General features: G+C 45.3%; 1 protein-coding gene across 1 annotated transcript in view; it reads left to right on the forward strand.

Annotated features, from left to right (window-relative positions):
* Positions 1-807: 807 nt before the first annotated feature.
* Scnn1g (sodium channel epithelial 1 gamma subunit) overlaps positions 808-17863 on the forward strand; it is a 33521-nt gene continuing 16465 nt past the window's right edge. Inside the window, exons 1-6 of the mRNA XM_031384604.1 lie at positions 808-901; positions 4158-4506; positions 6332-6650; positions 8273-8463; positions 9635-9738; positions 12556-12719. Of these exons, the coding sequence (XP_031240464.1) occupies positions 4190-4506; positions 6332-6650; positions 8273-8463; positions 9635-9738; positions 12556-12719 (1095 nt within the window). The 5' untranslated portion in view covers positions 808-901; positions 4158-4189. The remainder of the gene's footprint in view (positions 902-4157; positions 4507-6331; positions 6651-8272; positions 8464-9634; positions 9739-12555; positions 12720-17863) is intronic.

Here is a 17863-nt window from a genome sequence, read left to right on the forward strand (position 1 = left end):
CATCCCCAGATCTAGCACCGTAAGCATGCACCACCATTTATATGATAGTGAGGATCAAACCCAGGGCTTCGGTTCTATTAAAACAAGCACTCTACCGACTGAGCTTCATTGTCAACTCAAGAACGTGCATTTTAACAATGTCTGTAGGTGGATATGAACACATTTAAGTCTAAGATGTCTTTATACTTATTAACATCTTCTCTTCTGTGGGGCCACGTTTCTTCCCAGCTGAAAGGGATTATAACTTGATACCTGTCTTGGATCCCTCACAGTTTCAGCGTTCTAAACTTGTTTCTAATAGTCAATTTGTGTGAGTCCCTATAGAAAGACAGCTGGCAGTCCCAAAGAATGAGTGGCCTGGTTAAATAGCTCCTCTTGCCCACAGCAGAACTCTAGAAGATGCTGAAGCAGCTGCATGCTGCAAGTCTTGACCAGGTCGGAAGGGTGAGGGGTAAGAGGCTGCGTGGAATGTCTGCTGGAACTGGGGTAAGAGAGCTCCTGTGATCTGGGCCAGAGTGAGGCAACTCTGCAAAGTACCTTGGGTTTGTGACCCAGAAGGAATGCAGGTTGCAGAGTGGCCTCTAGGAGGCAGCAAGCACGCACGGTGCCACTGCAAGACGCAGCACAGCCAGGGCTGAGGCGTGGAGCTGACTCTGGACAGCAGATGGCACTGTGGGGTCGCGGCTTACTCGGGGCTGAGACAAGTCGGGGGTGGCCCGGGGAAAACACCTGGGCAGGTGTGGGTGGAGTCTGAGTGGGGAGGAATCTCTTGGGGCGGGGCCTGAGCCTGACCCACGGGCACTCCTGGCCTTGCCACTTGGAGATGCTTGGCTTTATGAGGCCAGAAGAGGAGCGTCTCCAGACTGTACACAGGCCAGCCGTGACCCTTCGGATCAGAGAGGTAAGCCCAGCCGCGTTGGGTCAGTTCGATTCCGGGGTTCCAGGCACTTGAGCAGCCACGGGGCGTGATGGCTTCCAAGAAAAAGATTATTCTGTCCACGGGTGGCAAGATGCTGAGACATTTCCCAGGGCTTGGCTCGGGATACAGAGCTGAGCTAAAGGCGTTTCTGAGCCGGTGTGCGTGGGAGGAGCGCACCTCGGAGCTTCTCTGCCCAGCTCACCCCGCTTCCCAGCCTTGAAGAGCATGCGTTTGACTGCGACTGTTCTTTCAGCCGAGGGAAGGCTTTTCTTTAGAGGTGTCTACTGAAGAAAGAATCAAGCACTTGAAGCGGGCTAATTGAAAGCGGCTCCCGAGACTGCAAGCGTTGCGAGAGCTGGCACGAAGCAGATGGCTATTGCCGCAAAACTGTATCAGGTTGCTTCCCAGACTGCAGCGAGTCAGTGGGGTAGCTGTCTCAGGGCCTTGAGTGCTGGGTTGTGAGGCTCAAGCTATTTCTGAATAGCGCTGTGGCATGGCGGGAATCAAAACATTGCCCAATCCCAGGCGTTCTTGCCCACGTTCTAGGATGAACAGAGCCTTGCAAACATGTAGCTCCTTGCCAAGTCTTCTGACAAGGACAGAGGCAAGGTTTGGGGGCAGGTAAGGGAAGAGAGCAGGTGTCAGGAAGAAACCGGGAACCTGGAATTTCAAAGAATTCTTTCGGTTTGTTTGTTTGTTTGTTTGTTTGTTTTATACTGTGTGGCCTTGGGCAGATTACCTAACCTTTTTACACCTCAGTTTGCATCTCTGTGGGATGGGGATAATAATAACACCTCATTTAGTCTGTAGTGAGAATTAAATTAGGTGCAAATGTTGGAATAGGAACCCTGGGCACGGGTGCGTCTGTAACTGACACCTGCTATTATTCTGCAGCAGCTCTCACCTGCGACCACTATCATTATTTAAGCAATAACATAATTAATATGTGTTCTTGGGTTCAAATCCTAGCCTGGACACTTTCTATTATTACCTTGGGCAAGCTACTGAGTCTCTCTGTGTGTCTCCGTTTCATTTGTGTGATAGGGAAATGATGAGATCTACCTGAGAAGACAGCTGAGAGCGTTCTGTGAGCTAACCCTTGAGATGAGTTCTGAGTGGATCAGCTTCAAAGTCCTCTGACAAGGCACCCGACTGAACCAAGTCCCATAATCTAGTAGAGCTACAATCTTGCTTTGCCTTAGAGTTGAAATATTTATGTGAACATTCTAAAGTCCCCTCTCACATTAACTGGCTGGTTCTCTGCAGAAGAGATGAATGGGGACCCCAAGAATCCAGAATTCAACTTTTGGCAAACATCTGGCAGAGGGAACCATCTCTTTCTTTCTCTCTCTCTTTTCTTTTCCTTTTTGACAGAGTCTTTTTTACATAGTCCTGGATGGCCTAAAACTTGATAACTTGAGATATAGACCAAGGTGACTTAAACTCACAGAGATCCTCTTACCTCTGCCTTTTGAGCTCTGGGATTCAGGGTGTGTGCTATCATGCTCCACAGCATTTTTTTTTTTAAAGGATGACAACATTTAAAATAAATAAAGTAAATCACAGTGCTTGCCAAGGGGCTAATAATTTTGTCAATAAGAGATAGTTTTTCTCAACCTAGAAAAATCATGTAAGTCCATGGGTGGGGCAGGTTTTGGGGAGCAGTCGGCTGGGGGGGCAGTCGGCTGCCTCTGAACATCTCAAGACTGGCCTCCATTCTCTATTTCCTTTGTGCTATAATCTTTAAACCCACTAACATTGTAAACTTGAGAGCCTTGCCCCCCCCAACTTACCCCCAATCTTGGACCACATTCCATCGATTCAGGGTGGAAGAAAACTAATTTTGGTGGCTCAGAATTCTGCCTAGAGAACTTGATGGTGACATTAGGTTAAGTAAACTAAGCCTTTTTTAAAAAAAATGTTTTCTTTCATATGTAGAGTTAGATTTAAGTGAGAGAGTGAGAGGAATTAAAAGGGGGACTGTGGGGGAGTAGACAGAGATTGTAGTGGGGGGAGGTGGAGAACAGAATGCAAGTGGTGTGAAAGCAGAAGGGGGGGGGATTATTTGGGAGGAAGGAGCCCAGCAGGTGCAATGAGGAAGAGGACAAATTGGAAGAAAGTATAATGACACATATGTACGAAAATGACATTTTTAAAACCCCATTATTTTATTCACCATCTTGAAAAAAAAGGAAAGAAATTGATGGGGCCATCAAAGTCCTTGACTTGGTTTCAGACCCCCACGTAGACAGAGGAACCATGCTGTGCATCCTTAGCAAGTCACTCCACTTCTCTGATATGGAGATAACAGTAGTATATTTACCTCACCTAATTGTTGAAATACATAAACTATCGTTTATTTATATACAGAGATTATATATTTATGAGGCTGATGATTCTATCCACTGCACAGTGATCTGATTACAATGCACTGCACATTGCTAAAATGTGCTGTTTCTGCAGCTGAGATGCAACATACACGTGAATGTGTTCATTCGTTTTCCAATATGCACCCCAAAGGCTGCCATTGAATCAAGGTGCCCTCTCTAAATTAGGTAAAATCAGATCAAATGGCATGGTGCCTGTAAGTACGGAGAGGCCAGCAGTCATGGGATTGATGTGACACCGGGTGCTATTGTCCACAGTAAGGAGAAGAAATGAAACAGAAATCACTTCACTTATAAGAAAGCATCACGGAAAAGGGGCAGAGAAAACATGGTCAGAATAAGATCTATAACAGCTGCTGGAAAGTTGTGGGAAATTTCATCAGCCAGTGACACCTTGCCTGACATGTGCTCTGTGCTGGAGGGACATTTCACTAGGCACCAGGAGACATCGTAAAACAGGAGGGCTGCTCTCAAGAAGTAGCCAGTGGAAGCGATAAGGCACAGGTTATATAGTGCCTCTGCCTGATAAGAGAAGTCTGGCTGGGTTGCTGTGAGGTCGCCTGCCCCAGGGAAAGGTCCTTTAGCCAGTCCAGCCAGTATGTGCAGGTTACACATTGCCCTGCCCCCACAAGGCTAGGCCTGGAGGCCCTAAGAGGAGGAGGCAGATGTGGTGGCCCAAAGCACATATCCTGGAGAAGGGGCCACGGGCTCAGAATGCAGCCTGTCTAGCCCATAGAAGAAAAAGGCCTCTAAGAACATGTGGGCTTGTTGTTTCCCGGTCATAGGATCCAGAGATGGGCTGACGGGTCTGTGCTTGCAAGTTCATTTTCTCAGCTCTTCTGTCCCTTCAGAATTCTGCAGGCTGCAAAGTCCCGAACTTACCATGGCGCCTGGAGAGAAGATCAAAGCCAAAATCAAAAAGAATCTTCCAGTTCGAGGCCCCCAGGCACCGACCATTAAGGACCTGATGCATTGGTACTGCCTGAACACCAACACCCACGGCTGCCGCCGCATCGTGGTGTCCAGAGGCCGCCTACGGCGCCTGCTGTGGATCGCGTTCACGCTGACCGCAGTGGCCCTCATCATCTGGCAGTGTGCCCTCCTCGTCTTCTCTTTCTACACCGTCTCTGTCTCCGTCAAAGTCCACTTCCAGAAACTGGATTTCCCTGCCGTCACTATCTGCAATATCAATCCCTACAAGTAAGAGACTGCCCTGGCATCTGGGAGAGGGAAGTCTGGCCTCTCATAGATGCCAAAGCCCCTCCCCCAGTGTGGCGGTACCAGCACCACACCAACCTGCTGGCACAGGCTTAGAAATTTGATTTGATCGCCAAGATCGGTTTCAGACCTGCATGTTTTCAGTTCAATGGTTATGTCTACCGCAGGGGAGGTTGCTTCACCAATTCTGTTTGGTGACTGGGCCTGAAATGAGGTTAGCATCTGCTTCCCCCAGACACGTGTAACCCAGCTGAGCCTTCCCAAGTTCAATCCCTGACTCTCTCCCAAAGCCAGGCTGACTCAGTAGTGACACACAGGTGACTTCCGGCAGCATCCTTGCTGCCCTGACCCCTCACCTCAGTGAGCCCAGCCCAGTAATTGAGCTCCCTGGACTCTGGACAGGATCAACCCTTGGTGCTGCCCTGTTGTCAGTGGCAGGACCTGTTCTAAATGGGTCATCAGAGTCCTTGGGATTATGGGAAGCTGATCTAAGAGACCAGTCAGAAATGCAGCAGACTTTGTCAGAGCAGGGCGCAGAGAGTGGGGTGCAGAGAGGCAAGAACAGAGGAGGCTAGACGGGCCAGAAGCTTGATTTGTTCAGAGGCATGTATTGACGGCAAAGGTTAAAGCCCAAATCAGGCCTCAGACTCATTCTCTACCTGCAAAGTCTCCTCACAGTCTCCTTCTTTCCTCTCTCTATCTCCAGCTTTCCTTTCTTCTTCCTCCACTGATGTTCAAACCATAATCGTTTACTCAACCTTTGCAAATTGTCAGACATTTTTCTGGCTTCTGGGGCACAGCACAGAAGAATCCTAACATATCCTTTGCCCTAGTGGAGTTTATACTATGAGGGAATAAAGTATTAACAAATATGTTTATGCTACTACAAATAACAGTGGCCCTTTAATTACCTATGTGCACATACATTTCTTTGAAAATTTTGACATTATTTATATACTTGGAAAAAGAGTCAGATTGGCCTTGAACTTTGATCTTCCTGCTTCAGCCTCCCATTATAGCTATGTGCCACCATACCCAGCTATATTTCTTATACTTATAATAAACAAGCTGAGCCCCCGCTTTTTTTTTTTTTTTTACAAATTATTAAAAACTTCATCTTAAAAACAAACAGATTGGGAAACTGAGGCACAGAAAAGCTAAGACACTTGTCTCAGGTCACAGAGTATGGATTAGGAGGGGGAACTTGAACAAGGCATGAAGTTTGACTCTGAAACTGATATCCTCAGCTTCTATGCTATGTCATAACCTCTACAGAAAGCAAGGGAGGGAGGGAAAAGAGAGTTACAAGAGAGGTTGGGACCATTTGGTATAGTGATGAATTAAAAAAAAAAAAACAACAACAATGTCATCATGCTTCATGCAGTTAGCTCTTGTTCTTTTGTGAGCTTGGGTGTTGTCAAGGTGACAGTCCAGTCTCCTGCATCCCAGCACTGTTTGGAGGATGTCCAGGAGGCAGAGGCAGAGTGTGATGGGTGGAAGTGGAGCCTGCCCCTGTTTGATTAGCAAGGATTAAGGTAGCCCCACTTTTGCTACTTTATGGGAGGCACTTGAAAGTCAACACTCCAGAGATTCTGGTTGGGGGCATTGACCAAGAATGACTAAATAGACGTGTCAAAGATGGAGATCTTTTTGAATGGAGCAAATGGTGAAAGCCTTCGTCCCTTTGGCCAAGGGACTGGTCAGGAGGCATAGGGCTGACACACCAAGACAGAAAACAACATGAAGAAGCCACAACACTGTGCTAGGGGTCTTTCTTCTCTGTGACACCTTCTTTCCATTTTGGTAGGTACAGTGCTGTGAGTGACCTTCTGACTGACTTGGACAGGTTGACAAAACAGGCCTTGGTGTCCCTGTATGGGGTCAAAGATGTCTCAGACAGTACACCTCGGACACGCCGGGAAGCAGGATCCACACAGTCCACCTGGGAAGGCACACCACCCAGATTCCTCAACCTGATCCCACTGCTGGTCTTCAATGAGAATGAGAAGGGAAAGGCCCAGAACTTCTTCACTGGTCGGAAGCGGAAAATCAGTGGGAAAATCATTCACAAGGCTTCTAATGTCATGCACGTTCATGAGTCAAAGAAACTGGTGGGATTTCAGTTGGTAAGACTCACTTCTTCACAGTTCATGGGTGTGGGGGAGACAGGGGAGCTGGTAGACTCACAGTCTCCTCTTGATCATTGCAGTTGATAGGCCAACTGTAAGATTTATATATTATTAGGGTGAGTTGGTGGCAAGCAACTGAAACCAGCTCAGGCTGGCTTCAGCATGTGAAAAGTCTTAGGAAAGAGCAAGTGACTCATAAGGACTTTTTAAAGGAATTTAGGAAGAGCTAATGATCAGGGAGCAAGAAATGCCGGGATTCACTCAAATACTGATGCTGAATTACAGAGGCCATTTTTGCTCTTTCTGTTAATGCCTAGGATGCAGATTCAATCTTGGGATTCTACTTAGCCAAGCTTGGGCAGGTACCTGATCACTCTCTGATAGATCGGGGGTTGCAGAGCCCCAAAGAAAATGTTGCTCAGGGGCTGGAGAGATGGCTCAGTGGTTAAGAACACTGACTGTTCTTGTGGAGGTCCTGAGCTCAATTTCCAGCAACCACATCGTGACTCACAATCATCTGTAATGGGATACAATGCCCTCTTCTGATGTGTCTGAAGAAGACGACAGTATACTTACATACATAAACTAACTAACTAACTAACTAACTAAATAAATAAATAAATATTTAGAGAAAGAAAAAAGAAAAGGCCTCACAGAGAGCAGAAGGGGAAAATAAACCATAAGCACATGCACCAGGGTTCTCAGTAGTACTTGCCTCCACGAGATGCCACGGCCAGGCTTCTAATCTCCCTCCTGGTCCCATTCAAGCAGCAATAGGAAGCAGCTATCCACTGAAAGTGAATTCCATTATCCTTCTGAGCAAAATCTATCATTACTGTGCCTCTCCATGCCACCAGTAGAACACAGACAGGGACTTTTTCCCACCTTAATAGTCTTGATGAGACTTTTGAATCTATCAATGTTTTCTGTCAATCTAAACAAATTTCCAACAAAGAAAAGGAGCTTCATCAAAATTACTGGGACCTCAACAGCCTCCTGGTTCCATTCAAGGGATATTTACATGATTCTCAAGATACCAAATTCTTTGGATATTTGTCCTTTCAGGAGACTTTCCAAGCCCAGGGTGATGGAAATACCTGGAATGTTCCATGGCTTCTCTCTAGAGCCCTCATAATTAAGTATTTCAAGCATGAGCCCTTCCAACTGCTTGCTATGTGTGGCTGGGTAGGTTGGTATTCCAGCTAACGTTCTGTCAGTGACACACTCCGTACATTAGTGACTTGTCTGAGATCCTGCAAAGAAGTAACATCAGAGTCTGGGCTAGAACCCAGATTTCTAGACTGTGTCTATGATAAGAAATGGCAATGTTCAATAGGAAGGCAGTGACATTAGTCAGCCAAACCCTAAATATATGGGGACCCTAAAAACTGATTTTGCTTCTTGTCCAATGCAGACAGTAGTAGGAAGTCATAGAAACTGACCTCAATGTCCTGCTTTGCTTTCTCTTTTATCCTTGAGGCTTGAAGTTGACTTCTTCAAGCTCCCAGAAGTGAGAGGAAACCAATCTTGTTCCCGGGACCTACACTGGCATCTGTCACTCACGTCAGCCCTTCTGATTGCGCTAGGACTGACAGGCTGGTGTTCCATCTTCTTCACAGTGCTCAAATGATACCTCTGACTGCGCCACCTACACCTTCAGCTCAGGAATCAATGCCATACAGGAGTGGTACAAGCTTCACTACATGAATATCATGGCACAGGTGCCTCCAGAGAAGAAAATCAACATGAGCTATTCTGCAGAAGAACTGCTGGTGACCTGCTTCTTCGATGGGATGTCCTGTGATGCCAGGTCAGGAGGGGATACTCTCTGAGGACCAGAGGCTCTAAGCTCAGGCCCTTTCTATGCATCTAGAGCTCACCTGTAGGCTTTGAGAACACTGACTCTGCCCTTTGGAAAATCACTTACAAGGGAGCTAGGTTTTAGGATCACTTGGAAACTGTACCTGGCATGGAATCACAATATCTTTAAACCCATTAAATCACCTGTCACCACACAAGGTAGTCAATGGCATGCATGTAGCTTTGTATATTACTGTGATGTATACCTATGTCTGAGAGACACTAATATAGAAGAAAGAAGGAAAGAAAGGAGGAAGGGATGGAGAGATGAAGAAAGGGAGGGAAGCAGGCAGATAGCAAAGTGTTCATATTTTGATGATTCCGCTTTGAAGACAATAATCAGATCCCTGGTGGTAACTATGAAGTTGATGGGACATTACAAGGTGATCCCTCAAGCCTGAATGATTTAATTATCTTCTTTTTTGTACTCTAAACCTTTCTGGCCCTTCTATATGTTAATATGCATATGTCCTGTGCAAATATTGAGTAATTAGGTTATTGTCACCCTGGGGGTAAAGGTCCTGAAATTACATGATGGCCACAGGATGAGACTCCTTCTCTGAAGATCATTTTCATAGGGCCGAGAGTTTGAAAAGCTCCAAGTGTTGACTGAGAAATTCAAGGGTAGAGGGTTCTGAGTACCTGCATGTAACATGAAGAATATCGTATCAGGGCTGAGGATACAGTTCAGTTGATTGAGAGTTGCTTCTCATGCACAAAGCCTGGGTTCCACCTTTAGGCATGGTGATACACACCTCTACTCCCAGCACTCAGGAGATGGAAGCAGGAGTACCGGATGTTCAGTGTTATTCTTGGCTACTTGAGGAATATGAAGTGAGCCTGAGACACATGAGACCCTATTTGAAAGACAAAATAATATCAAATCAAAATAGAGACATTGGGGAGAGGATTAAGAGAGAGAACAAAAGCATGGTTTAATTCTACACCAAGGCTTGCCAACCCTAGCAAATCAGGAGCCTGTTCATTTCATCCTAGGGAAAATGGGACCAGTGAGTCACATGCTCATCCATTGTCCCAAAGGAGAGCTTCCTGACTTCAACTGAAATACACAAGGGCAAGCTCCAGCCCAGCTCTTTCTGAACCTTTCCCTTCCTCCATAGGAACTTCACGCTTTTCCACCATCCAATGTATGGGAACTGCTACACGTTCAACAACAAAGAAAATGCCACCATCCTCAGCACCTCCATGGGAGGCAGTGAGTATGGTAAGGAGGCCTGCAGGGAGGGAACCACGAGACACAAGTAGCTATCTTGATGGCAGCAGCACACGTGGGGACACTTGGGCCTCCCACCCTCTCCACCTAGCCCTAAAGCAAAGGCATTCTTTCCCTATTCCAGTGCATACAGGAGCATCCTTGTTCGTTCTTTTCTCCACAATGGGCGTTTTCCTTTCTGACTTCTTTATCTTTGGGAGAGCTACAGGGACACTGCTAGGCTTCCTTCAGCTGACAAACCACTCTTGCTGGGGTGACTAATCCTGGGCAGGTGGCATCTAAACAGGGCTAAACCCAGATGGGCTGAGGAGGAGATTAGGCAGGCAGACACACCTTTAGCTTAGTTAAGATGACAGATTCTGGAGCCAAACCCCAGCTCTGCCTCTCACTGTGTGACCTTGGTTATTGTCCTTTGACTATAAACTGAGAACAATAACAGTAACTTCCATACACGTTTTTCAGTGCTCTTAGAATAAGATCTGGGACACACTCAACCTACAAAATGCTATAGTTTGGGCTACATCATCAGTAGATAGTATTTTCTCATCATGCTAAAGGTTGGGCATTCAAGGTCAGGGTCCTGGCACTTGTGGATTCAGATAAGACTTTTTTCTCTTCTTGGTCACAGATGGCCATCTTCTGTATGTATCCTCACACGGCCCTTCTTCTGTCTCAAGAGGGTGATGTGATGTCTCTCCTTTTCATAAGGACACCAATCCTACCAGATTAGAGCCAGGACCTTAAGACCTCATTGATCCGTATGTAATTAGTGCCCTATCTCCAAATGCCTTTACATGGGAGGCTGGCAGTTCACCCCATGAATCTGGTCTAGGGAGGGTACACACGCCAGCCACACACACTGAGTTTACAACAATCACAATCTTTTATGACACTTCTCTTTCTGCTAACTTCTCCTTGGTAAGGAAGGTAAAAACATGGCAGATTGGCTTTGTTTCCTCATGAAAAGATATCCTCCATACCTCTTCTGTGCTGCTGAGGATACAGCCAAGGGCCTTGCACACAGTGGGCAAAGTGCTCTGCTGCCAAGCTATGCTCCCAGGCCCTGTTTATTTTGAGATAGAGTCTCGCTAGATAGGCCAGGATGGCCTTAAACTTGTGAGCTTCCTACCTTGGCCTCCTGAGTACTGACGGTTCAGGTATGGATGCAGCACCATGCCAAGCCAATGGGAATTCTTGAAAAGTTCAATGCAAATAGAACTCAATTTGTTACACAGATACGCTTTCATTAGGAATAGCCAGGCTCTGTTATAGAGGAAATCTGCACTCAGAATCCTGACTATCATAACTGTGAAGCCTGGCCCCTTTCCAAGACAATAAGAAGCTGTGACCCAGAGAGCACATGGTAGTGGCAAGAGGCTGCCTGGGAAAGAGGAAAGAGGAGCAGAGTCTTGGCTCTGCTTTGTGACCTCCAGTACACCACATCCCTCTCTGGGTTCAGTTCCCTTATTTACAAATAGGAGAGGTTAGAATAACTCTGAGGTTCTCATCTTTCAGTTCACACAGACCACTGGTTCATTGGTTCATTTACAAAACACTGACTGTCTGTTATATTCTGACCCCAGTTGGAGGAGCTAGGGATGCAGTGGGGAACAAGACAGTTGTCATTCCTGCTTCCGGGAAGCTTGGGTTTCTGTGGAAAGAGGAACTTGGGAAATGAATAAGCAGGCAGGGGCACAGATCTAATTATAATACCAATGAGAGGTAGGTGGGGAGGAAGCAGCAGAGGGGGAGAGTGGCTGGGCTCAGGAGAGGGATGTGAGCTGGGAAAGGGGAGGCTCAGAAATACTCACAGGAGCAGTCTGCGACCTAGAGAAGAAAATGAATCCAAGATGTTCTAGAAAGATAAATAAGGTGTATCAGTTACTTTTCTGTTACTGTGATAAAACAACATGACCAAGACAGCTTATGAAAGAAAGCATTTAATTGGGGTTACAGTTCCAGTAGGTTGGAATCCATGGTAGTGGAGCACAGGCATGGTGGAGGCAACAGCTGAGAGCTCCTATCTTGAACTGTAAGCAGGAGGCAGAGAGCTCGCTAGGGATGGCAGGAGGTGTTTGAAAGCTTACCCACGTGACACCTCCTCCAATAACACCATAAATCCTGATCCTTCCCAAACAGTTCCACCAGCCGAGGCAATGAATTCAAACATAGGAGCCTATGAGGAACATTCTTATGCAAAATACGATATAAGATCAGTTTGCTTGGAGCTGATCCAGAAAGGGGGGAGGTTGGATAAGTTGAGGGTAGAGACTTCTTGGATTGGGCTACATCTTCATAGCCTTGTGGATGACAAACAGGGCAGTCAATGGCATTCCTTTATATCCAGAGAGATGCAACCAAAGGGCTTCAAGCAGTGATCTGTCTGACCTGATTTCCAATTTCTAAAGTTCCACCTTGCAGCTGGGTACAGAATATGTCTTACATAGAGAACAAGAGTAGGAAAAGGAGAGAGGTTAAACCAGCAACCAGATACACTATCAAATCTTAGCTCTTCCCTGGCTCCACTCTAAGCAGCCACAGCACTGCAGGTATCTTTGGATGCCCAGCAGAACTTCTACATATTTATATGTCTCAACCAGTTCCTTTGCATTGAACAGGAATTTACTCTTAGCCAGCACTGTGACTGTGATATGTGTTTGAATCACTACTTTGAACTTGCAATAAGCAGATTAAACTCACCTACGCAGTATGTTCTGGAAGTCCCTGGGTCTTGGATTGGAGATCCCCCAGACCTCTGAGGACTGTTTTTTCTAGCCTTTGACTACAACAAGCTGCTCTGTCTCCCAGGACTGCAAGTCATCTTATACATAAATGAAGATGAATACAACCCCTTCCTAGTGTCCTCCACTGGAGCCAAGGTGCTTATCCATCAGCAGAATGAATACCCCTTCATCGAAGACGTGGGGACTGAGATTGAGACAGCAATGTCCACTTCCATAGGAATGCACCTGGTAAGAGGATATTCACTGGCTTGTGTTTAGAGAGGAGGATCACTTCTTGTTTTGAATGATGGCTAAGGAGGTGCAGCTGATAGAAAAGGACACTGTCTCCCCCAAGAGCAGGAATCTGTGCTTTCCAATGACTACCCCACTGGTCATTCCAGGAGTCACATTTAAGTTCTTATTTGTATCTATGCTTAATGGCTCACTGTAAACTCCCAGCCCTTGTGCCTCATAAATTTAGTCTCCAGAGCAGTGGTTTCCAAATCCAGTTGGCCACCAGGGCCAGATTTTCTAAACTAGAATCTGAAAGATGTACCAAGGATCAAAGTCTTGTGATGATCATGAACTGGTGCTATCAGGAAGTGTGACTTAGAAATGTATGTGCTTCTCAGCCAGGGGTAAGGAGGTGATGTGGTAACCATCCAAGGCTTGATTGATACTCGTCATTGATTCATCCAACAGTTATTTTCTGAGTACCTCACAAGTGCTACACACAGGGGAGTCCAGAGGAGAGAATCAGCAGTGAGAATTGATGCAAATGGCAAATTATAATCACCATGTGCTATGAAGGAGGAAGGAGGATGGGCTCTGTGTCTATAACCCTAGTTCTTTGGAAGCCAAGGCTGAGGAGTTCCAGGCCTGCCTGGGCCACATGGAAAGACAATGCCTCAGAAAACAACAAGAGGCAAGTGGTAGGAGGGCTTTAGAAGACCATATCCTGGGTGTCTTGGTCACTTTTCTGTTCAAATACCTAAAACTGGATTGTTTCTAATTAGAGGTTTTGTCTGGCTTGTAATTTGGAGCTGGGAAGTTTGTAACCATTGGTGAAGAGTCTTCATGCTACACTGTAATAGGACAGGAGCTCACACGGTGAGCGCTCTAGCTCAGGTTGCTCTCCCTTTTCTTATTAAGCTACTAATGCCACCATTGGGACCAACCTTCATGCCCTTGTATGGCAATGATCTCCAAGGATCCCAGCCCCAAATAATAGCATGTGGGTTTGGGGATTATATTTCTAACACATGGATTTTGAAGACATAAATTGGAACCGTAGAATTGGGATACTGACTCAGGGAAGGTGAGGTTCAGGGTATGCTTCTCTGAGGAAATGTGATTTAAGATTCACCAGTAGAGATAAGGTAGTAGGATGGCAGTGGTACACAGGACATCTGTAGCTTCAATGTGATGATAAGGACACCATTCTGAGAGCCCTCTGGTGACAAAGATGCTCTCAGATGCTTATCGCTTAAGACCTTCATTCCAACGTAAGAGACACATAGTATGTATAGCTTGGGCTATAAGAATGCTGATTTCCCAAGGAGACATAAATGTCTTGAGACTTCAGCATTGTCTTAGTCAGGGTTTCTATTCCTGCACAAACATCATGACCAAGAAGCAAGTTGGGGAGGAAAGGGTTTATTTGGCTTACTTCCACATTGCTGTTTATCACAAAGGAAGTCAGGACTGGAACTCAAGCAGGTCAGGAAGCAGGAGCTGAGGCAGAGGCCATGGAGTGATGTTCCTTACTGGCTTGCTTCTCCTGGCTTGCTCAGCCTGCTCTCTTATCCCAAGACTTCCAGCCCAGGGATGACACCACCCACAAGGGGCCCTACCCCCTTGATCACTAATTGAGAAAATGACCCACAGCTGGATCTCATGGAGGCACTTCCCCAACTGAAGCTCCCTTCTCTGTGATAACTTCAGCCTGTGTCAAGTTGACACATAAAAGCAGCCCATACAAGCATGCTCAAGTGAGGAATTGGAAAACCTGGTGTACCACTAATTTGTTCACTGATAAGCCAAAAGCTCCCAGAAGACAACAGTGACCATTTCCACCCAACCTTCCCCATGCTGTTTTTCTGTATACCCTGAAGGTGGACTTGGACTTTTCAACTCCTTCTTCCCTTCTTCTTTCATCAGCTCTCTGCCTCCTTCCTCTCTCTCTTAGTGTCTGCAAATAGTTGAGTTAATCAAACTTGCAGAAGTTCAAAAGCAAATGTATTCCGCCAGCCCTCTGGGTCTCTGTTATAAGCTTGGAAACACCAAGCTTATTGTTAAGCAAACATTCTCTATACTGATGGTGGGTAAACAAGGATCTGGTTGAGTTTTCAGCTACACCTGTAGAAAATCAAAGCCATACAGCAGGGTCAGTCAGTTGGAGGTATGATTGATGACTGTGCGGAACAACAACAACAACAAAAAGACAAGGATTACTAAGAGGTCAGCAGGGAGTCACTAAGAATAAATCCAAACAAACTTAGACTTCCTTTTCACATTTTTCACATTTATTTGTTTGTTTACTTATTATTTATTATTGCTAGGTGTGTTAAGCTGATAGACTTAGGGAACTGGTCAACAAGCTTTTTCTAGTTTAAAAGCCTATAGGATTTAACATGTCCAAGACTCTGAATATCAAAATATGAACCCAACCTTTAAGACAGGAAGACAAAAATCAGTACACCTGGGCTTGGAGGCAGCTTGCTGGTAGAGCATTTTCCTAGTGTGCATGATATTCTAGCATACACGCACATACCCACAGACAGATGATTGATCAATCAACATACATCTGCAACATAGTGCTTATGTCTAGGGAAACCTGGACCCTGTCTGTCTCATATCCAGTCTCAGATCTTAGAACATAACATATCCACAGTAATTTCTGGGTAGATGAATGGATGGAAGGAGGGAGGGAGGGATGGATAGATGAATGGACAGATAGGTAGGCAACAGGATGAGTGGTTAGCCAGACAAAGGCTATTGAAAAAGCTTCCTAAACAATGAATTTCTGAAGAATCAGTTCCTGACAAGTGATGTCAGAAAGGGGCTAGTCCAAATAAAGAGCAGGGTAATTACCACAGGGTCATGGGTAAGATGTTAAGCCACACAGTAAAGCATTTTTAACCTTGAAAGCTGGACATGGTGGCACATACCTGTAATTCTAGCATTCAGGAGGCTGTAACAGAAAGAGCAGGCGATCGAGGCCAGCCTGGACTACATAGTGAGATTTGTTTTTAGAAAGATCATTTTGGTTAATGTTCAATCAATGTGCTGGAGGCAGCACATTCACAGCAATCCCAGAGAGAAAACTCTAAGGACCTTCATTCAATAGGACCATCACTATGAAGGTGAGCCAGAGTGAGGTGTAGAGACACTGTTAAAGCAGCAGTGTTTGACAGCTGATGTGTGCAAGAAAAGCTGGGGAAAAGACTACATGGATATCTGGGTCCTGGATGGGCTGTGGAGTGGGTCAGTGTCAGACTCAGAATTAAGGAATAAAACAGGAAGTGTAGAGAAGATTCAAGACTTGCCCACCTTGCTGTGTCTCAAGGGCAAAACCAGATGAAATTTAAATGCCCAGTAAGGAGGCTGGAGAGATGGTTCAGTGGTTAAGAGCACCAGCTGCTCTTCCAGAGGACTCAGATTTAATTCCCAGCAACCCACATGGCAGCTCACAACTGTCTGTAACAGTTCTAAGGCATCCAGCACCCTCTGGCCCACATACATGGGAGCAAAACACCAATGCACATAAGATAAAAATAAATTATTTTAAAAAAATATCCAGTAAGTGGATGCTTTGAACCTGCAGCTCAGAAGAAAATTTGGGAGATAATTCTAGACTTGGAAATAAATGCCTACATCTAAAACCTGAAACAGAACCCTGTACTTGAACTGATTAAGAGATGAGCAGGAGCCGGGTGTGGCGCATGCCTTTAATCCTAGCACTTGGGAGGCAGAGGCAGGCGGATTTCTGAGTTAGAGGCCAGCCTAGTCTACAGAGTGAGTTCCAGGACAGGCAGGGCTATACAGAGAAACCCTGTCTCGAAAAACCAAAAAAAAAAAGAGAGAGAGAGAGATGAGCAGGGGGGAACAAAATCAGAGGAATAGAGAGACAGAAGCAGAAGCCAGGAAGAATCTGTCAGGTAAATGGGAAGGAGCATCAGGAAGGTCTGCCAAGTGCACCTGAGAGGTCAAGCAAGATGAAAGGTGAGCGGCAGGCGTTCTCTGAGTTTGGAGACTAAGAGGGCACTGGCACTCTTTGCCAGGACAGCCTTCAGTGGAAGAAGCGGAACAGAAACTGGAGTACAATAGGTTAGCTGGTGAATGGGGGTTGAGGAAGTGAGCAAGGGTGGATTATTCACACCATGAGGTGTAGGGCTGAATCATGGAACAGAGAGGTAACTTCACTGTACTGCAAACCTGACAATATTTTCAACTTTATTTTCAAGCTGTCCACAAATTCTTTTCACAAGGCTATGCATCTCAGGAATTTAGGAATCACAGGGTCTGGCTTTACACTTTAGTTATCTAATCTCTGCACCTCAGTGACCTCGCCTGTATAATGAATGAGGTGGTGAGAAAACTGCTGCTTTGGGGCCAGTGAGAGTTCAGGGAGTTAATGTCTGCTAGGCACTTGAGTTCCATGCACTATATGCTTGGCATATAACAAATGCTCAGGAAAGCACTTTAGCATTATTGAGCATGTTTTAAGAAAAAAGATGTGGCCTGGCATGGTAATGGATGCTTGCAATCCCAGCACTCAGGAGGTGGAAACAATAAGAGATTTGGTGCCAGCCCGGGATACATATGGACACTTGTTTGAGGGGTGGCTAGAGAAGTTAGGGAAGCTTAGCTTTTCTCTTTAGTAACTCCTTCTTTTATGAGATAAATACACACATGATATTTGTCTATATTACTATATAACAGTATACCATTGTATCATATATGAAGAATACTAATTTTACATATACAAAACATACAAATTTAGTTGTATGTGTTGAAAAACATCTTTCCTTCTAGTTTCTTCCAGTATTTTTCAGTGAAATCCACTGAGTGTTACACAGGCGCGGCCCCTGTTTCCTCTCCTTTGTCAGTATGTTTGTTGAGGATTTCCCTTCTTTGAGAATTCACTTAATACTTTACCCAGTTTGGTTTCTTTTCACAGAACATAAAGTAGAAACTAAGTATATTTCTTTCTCTAAATTTTTTTTAATGTCTTAACTTCATATTTTAAGCAATTGTTTCTACCATTAATTGGGAGAACAAATTGTTTTGCAACACAAAGAAACATTTATAACGTATCACAAAATACAAAGAAAGAGTTTCCTTTAACCTGTTTCAGTTGCTTTTTTCATTGTGACAAAAAAAAAAAAAAA

The sequence above is a fragment of the Mastomys coucha genome, unplaced genomic scaffold (assembly GCF_008632895.1).
Source record: "Mastomys coucha isolate ucsf_1 unplaced genomic scaffold, UCSF_Mcou_1 pScaffold21, whole genome shotgun sequence".
Classification (NCBI taxonomy): Eukaryota; Metazoa; Chordata; class Mammalia; order Rodentia; family Muridae; genus Mastomys; species Mastomys coucha.